Genomic DNA, 6,473 nt, shown 5'->3' on the forward strand with positions numbered 1-6,473 from the left:
AAGAGACAGCCGGAGTGAAGCGGTTAATGAACCACCTGTTCGGACCTGCACTACAGCCAAATGCGGTCATATAGCAAAAAACTGAGACGGAAATGTTCTCAATTTTGGAGTGAAAATAAATGCTTATATAATGTATGTTCGCAATGGTGTATGTTGTTAGTGCCAACGAGAACCCGTTCTATTGGTAATCTTCGTTTGAAGTTGGCAATTTAACATGGGTTTCAATGGCAGATGACATCTGTGTAGTGAGACCTGAGCGTAACGTTGAGAAACAAAACAAAACAAAACAAACAAAAACAAAACAAGCAAATGCAGCACTAGCCAACAGAAAGAGACGAGGAATATGTAATTCAGCTGCTGTTTGTAATTACAATGTATAGATACAAACACTAAAATGATATTTAAAATCTATAAAATCTATACCAAAAGTAATTTTGGGGCTTTTCAGATCAAAACAAGTTTACTTTTAAAAAATTATTCTATGAAAAAAAAAAAAAAAGGGAAGAAAAAGCTAACATCTGATCAAAAGATAAAATATTACATCACCGTTTGCACCAAAAGTTGCACACTTACTACATTTAAACACATTTAATAGGAACAGTTATATTATTATATTATGGTTAAATAACACAAGCTCCAAATTCGGACATTTGCCTCACTATTCCAAAACGATATAATGGTATACTAGTGCTTTAATCATGATCTAATGTTTTGTTTACCATAGCTTTGTACACCATATTTTTTTTATATATACATGTAGCACCTATATATAATTCTGTTCTTTCATGATTGGCTTTAACATACGATACGGGTTTGATATATTAAGGCTGTAATAGTTTTCCATACCTTTAGGAACCTTTAATCTCATGTGAATTTCTATGATGCCGAGGACTTCAACGCAAAAAGTAAATATGTAAGAAGACCTTGCCTACAACCTCTTTTTAATTTAAATGATTCAGAGACAAATCCATTTTGTATTACATCAGGAATTATCATGTAATGTTTTAATCCCGTTTTTATTGACGAATTAAAGTAAAAAATACCTAGGTTTTTTGTTGTTGATGTTATTGCCCCTCCAATAATTATGAATCAAAAACTATTATTGGTAGTAAATTTTAAGGAAGAAATGAATTTTACTTGTAGAATGCAGGAAGTTGCATTTCAGGACATCTAGATTTCAAAATATTATGGAACACCCTAAAAACTTTGCTTTGCGCTCTCGCAGACCCCCCATCCCAATGTATATTTGCTTCCGCCGTGCCTGGAATCGTATAATATATAGTATTTACAAGTAGTAGCGATAATAGAATACACTATTTTGCTTATTACTAAGACACACACAAAAACACTGATATGAAAATAGCAATTGAAAATTGTAAACAAAATAAATAATTAATTGGAAATGTTGTTGTTGGGTTTTTGGGGTTTTTGGGTTTTTTTTTTTTTTTTGGGGGGGGGGGTTTAAAGACAAGACAGGTTCACCAAGTCACTCTCCCTTGATTCTTTAATGGATTTATTATGTTACACTGTTATTAGGCCTACCTTATTCCAATATGTGTCACTGATATTTAACACTTATTTTAGATTTTGCACCTGCTCAGTTAATTACAGTTCGTCAGTTATCCGCGTAGCAATATTGTTATTGTTCACATCGGGCGCAAGTGTCACAGACTCGCGGGTTGCTTTCTTCACCATTTCTCGACCAATATCAAAACGTTGGTTTTCAATTTTTAATATATCCGCCATCTCAACTATTGATTTATCATTGGACCCATTTTCCAGAGGAAGTTCGTGTCGGAACTGGCGGTTGACCATGAAAAGAAAAGCCATTATATTGGGATAGTTCATTTCTCCCATAGATTTTTTGTTAAAAGAGATGGCGTTGAATTCTGGTTGCGATGTTTTACTGTCGCTTTTGGTCACCATGATCAGCAGCGCTGGCATGTCGAGGAACAGTTTGTCCAATCCAATCTGTCTGAGATCTCCAGTGTTCGGCCTCACCATGCGACCGAAGTGGAAGTACTTGTGGAACCGGACAGCCAATGCTTTAAACACCGGGGAAGTTTCCTCATCCTCTGTGAAAAGTAACAGTTTATGTGGCTTTTTAATCAATCACTAATAAAATATACAAATAAACAACAAAACAAAGCATCTCGGATCCACCTCATGGATCTGAAATAACCTATAAAGTAGCACAAGTGTCCTCTGGACCTACCCTCTTTAAATCTCAGATTTTGATACAGCTACATTAAAGGGACTGTCCTGAGTTTGCTGCCACTGTAAGATGTATCTGACTATTAACGGAGCCTGTTTAACAACTAGAACGCTACATCAGGGCTCGAACTTAACGACGGCAGTGACGGCAATTGCCGTCGTTGAGATATAAATTGCCGTAGGTAGAATGCATCACCGATGGCATTTTTGTGCCATCGGTAAAGCTCCTCAACAAAGGCAAAATGTATACACTTGGTGTACATTATCTGCCAATATTTAACATTTGCACATTTGAAATATGTCTACATACAGCAAAATAACCTTTCAGTCATGTTTATTTGCTGTAAATGTTACTTTTTTAAAATCTTGCCATAGGCAGGTTCAAAATTGCCGTCGGTGGGCCGTTTCACCCAAGACAATTTTGTTTTTTTTAATTGCTGTGGGAGACAAATTGTTAAGTTTGAACCCTGCTACATATAGTTTTTTGTTTGGAATACCAGTGTCTGTATATTCAGTGTGTTCCTTGTCGTCCTAATCTTTGTAGTAGCTAAAAGTTAAGTTTACTACGCTACCTCATATATATTTCTTCATACGTATTAAATTATTGGGAGATAAAATGGAGAAAAAAAAACATTCAGGCAAAAAAGGTAGCCTGTATACAGACACACAGACACAGACACAGACACACACGCACACGCGCGCGCACGCACACACACACACACACACACACACACACACACACACACACACACACATATATATATATATATATATATATATATATATATATATATATTCTATATTCTAAACAATTTTAGTCTTTAAAAATGTTCTGTCGGTCGGAAACGTGTTACAATAGCAGGACAGTCTCTGTACATGGGTTATATCAAAGCTACATAAAGGCGGCTTCCCGCCAAAATGTGGAATCCCCGCGGTGGTCGAACAGCTTTTTCAGCTGTGCAAAGGTAGCAGTATACAATTAGCTCTCTTGTGTACCTCAAAAAGAGTTAGCTTGTTGTTTTTGCATAGATCCATGTTGGAAGGCTAATCGTTTGGAATAGAAAGTAAATTCTTGTTCTAAATTTGACGGCATATACGTTTGGTTTGACATTCTTAAACTTCTCTAGTTATAAACAAATACGTTCATGACCAGTATGAAAGCTAAGCATAAAGGTGTGTTTGGGGCGGGGAGGGGCAAAAATAAGAAAGAAAGAAAGAAAAAAGTAGTTTGTTTTATTTAACGACGCCACTAGAGCACATTGATTTTTTATCTTATCATCGGCTATTGGACGTCAAACATGTGGTCATTCTGACACTGGTTTTTTTTTTAGAGGAAACCCGCTGTCGCCACATAGGCTACTCTTTTACGACAGGCAGCAAGGGATCTTTTATTTGCGCTTCCCACAGGCAGGATAGCACAAACCATGGCCTTTGTTGAACCAGTTATGGATCACTGGTCGGTGCAAGTGGTTTACACCTACCCATTGAGCCTTGCGGAGCACTCACTCGGGGTTTGGAGTCGGTATCTAGATTAAAAATCCTATGCCTCGACTCAGATCCGAACCCAGTACCTACCAGCCCGTAGACCGATGGCATAACCACGACGCCACCGAGGCCGGTAAGAAAGAAAGAAGACGGACACAACCTTAGTGCGTTTATTTCCTATTTTATTTGTTGTGCATCTATACTGCTTAAACATTTGTCAGAAGTGAAAAGGTTTTTATCCCCCCCCTCCACCACGATAATAACCCCTGGAAAAAAAAAACCAAAACCCCCACACAAATAAATTATTTAATAAATAGATAAATAAATAAAGACAACCCCCCCCCAAAAAAAAAGAAAAAAAAAAAAAAAAAAAAAAAAAAAAAAAAAAAAAAAAAAAAAAAAACTACCTTTAAAAAACCCGTAAACGTCTAAAAACGTTTTGAAGATGTTTGTATCAATAAACCTCATTAAGATCATATATCAATGCATATAACTTTTTCTTTCTTTTTTAAAAATTAACATGCGTTTTTAAAATTGTATTTTAATAACAAGAGTTATATAGTTATCATGGTCTTATTTAAAACAATAAACTTTATATCTGAATATCAAACAAGACGAAGAAATGAAAAGGAATACCTGTAATGATAATGGCGGGGAATTTGGTGGGCTTGGACATGATACTCTCTGTAACAAAATCCCTGACGTCTGCTCCTTTGACCTTCAGGGTGGTGTCGGGCAGGGACCGGGTAGCCAATAACCTGGCTTCATTTGGATTAGAAACAGGTTTCCAGTTTTTAGTTTTTACTTCCCGGCTTCCATACGGGTAAACCCGTGCCTCCGATGCGTTCACTTCATATTTCTGTAAAAGTGGTCCACAAAACAAGTTAATCTATAAAGATGTAAACCTATAGGCTCATTTTTGGTAATCACTTTGTATCTTCATTCTTTATTAATATATATTTTTGGTGCGATATTCCCGAGCAAAAAAGTGATGACTAGCTTTGGCGCCATATCAGCGGTGTGTGCGTGCGTGTGCGTGTGCGTGTGTGTGTGTGTGTGTGTGTGTGTGTCAAACACCGGTGCACCCACTCCCCAGGTCTATTAGAAATATTTGGTTTTAAAGTGTGTAATATTATCAATAAAGCATCGCTCTGGGGCATTCTTTTTCGAAAGATGTTTTAAAGGTAGAACCATTTTAGAGTATTAATAAATTTGTGTCACTTTAAAAGTTAAGTGTAAATAAGGTACGTAGACAGTAGACACCCTCTCCGTTCAACCTGCCCCCGGCAAGGAGTCTGATATGTTACACTCCACCAAAAATATTGTTCTTCTGACCATTTTAAAAGCTTAGCTGCGTTATGAATAAAATATGATTTTAGTACAAATTGTCCATAGATTATTTAAATTAGCAAGTATGTTGCATTTAATACTGTATTCATGTGTGCGTGTATGTATATGTGTTTTTAAACAAACGTGATCAATGCCATTTCTGGTTCTCTGGAAAATTACCGATGATATGCTTGTAGTTACTGAAAAGTATAAATGGTCTGAAACCAACTCATCGAATTTTTAAAAATAGTTTTGTTAAATTATAATAACTAACACTCGTACGCACACTCACATATTTAAACACGCACTAGTTACTATTTATACATTACCATTTTAGTGAGCAGTTTTGTTTCCATGTTGGTATCAATCATAGCAACCCAAACCACGCCTCTCAGACTAACAGCCATAGATTTCCACGACCTGTCCAGCATTCCCTTGTGGAATATGACAATCCATGGGTCGGCAGACTTCAACAGTTTGACGCTAAAGTTTGTCGCACTCAGTGGGAAGATATCTTGGTACATCTCCTCCTTGGAAAACGCTTGCGTTTGTTCATGAGAGTATGAAACTGCTTGCTCCGATATGTGCAGCGCAAGAGTTAAAAACAGAAGTTCAAACAGAACAGACATACTGGTCAGATAAATGAAATACAAAGGCTAAATGGAAAGCACAGGATATTTGTGTGTGTTAACAGATGCACTTAGAATGTTCCATCGTCAAATGCACAGATTTAGGATCACAATGACCCAGTGTTCTGATTAACAGCAAACACTGGTTATGCACGTATCTGATAATATCACCAAGTTGCTGCTATATAGGTTTATAAAAACCGCGCAGTGGCACAAACATGTGGAATATTGAAGTAGATATCAGTTTGCAGCCGAAACCAGAACACTTTAAGTTTTGATGTGTAAATGTAAATACACAAATACAACCCACCTTCGCCTACAACCGTGAATCAAGGAAGTTTAAACTATTGTATACAATCGAGGGAATGCTGGTCCCATTTACTCAAAATGGTTGCGGTTTTGTTTGGAGGGTTAGTGGAGATAAAACCCGGAACTAATCGTGTACCGACATGATATCGGCCTGACTTTAGAAGCAGTGAAGTGCAACACCTGAATTGAACTTTATTTATACTCGAGTTCTACTATTCAACGGCGTGTCAATAAAATATTGCTGCATACGATTTTTGTATATAATTATGGTTATTTCGACACAACAATACAACCATTGTCGCCATATATCAGGCGCGCGTGTGGGTGGGTGGGTTAGTCTACATGGCGAGCGAAGTTTTAGGGGGTGGGGTTGGGGTCGAGACATGCTCCCCCACAAAATGTATTAAAAAACAAAGCAAATGTGCTTCAGCAAGTGGGGAAGGGGGGTTCGACCACCGAAACTCGCCCACTGTACACGTGCCTGTATGTTGTTTTAAATATTTATGA

At 37.2% G+C, this 6,473-nt stretch overlaps 1 protein-coding gene across 1 annotated transcript; it reads right to left on the reverse strand.

Annotated features, from left to right (window-relative positions):
- Positions 1 to 323: 323 nt before the first annotated feature.
- LOC121375237 lies at positions 324 to 6,062 on the reverse strand. Its single transcript, XM_041502564.1, has 3 exons — positions 5,358 to 6,062; positions 4,336 to 4,558; positions 324 to 2,075 (listed from the first exon to the last, which is right to left on the reverse strand). The coding sequence occupies exons 1-3, from the start codon at positions 5,655 to 5,657 to the stop codon at positions 1,606 to 1,608; spliced, it is 993 nt and encodes a 330-aa protein (XP_041358498.1). The 5' UTR covers positions 5,658 to 6,062; the 3' UTR covers positions 324 to 1,605.
- Positions 6,063 to 6,473: the final 411 nt, after the last annotated feature.

The sequence above is a fragment of the Gigantopelta aegis genome, chromosome 6, assembly GCF_016097555.1.
Source record: "Gigantopelta aegis isolate Gae_Host chromosome 6, Gae_host_genome, whole genome shotgun sequence".
Taxonomy (NCBI): domain Eukaryota; kingdom Metazoa; phylum Mollusca; class Gastropoda; order Neomphalida; family Peltospiridae; genus Gigantopelta; species Gigantopelta aegis.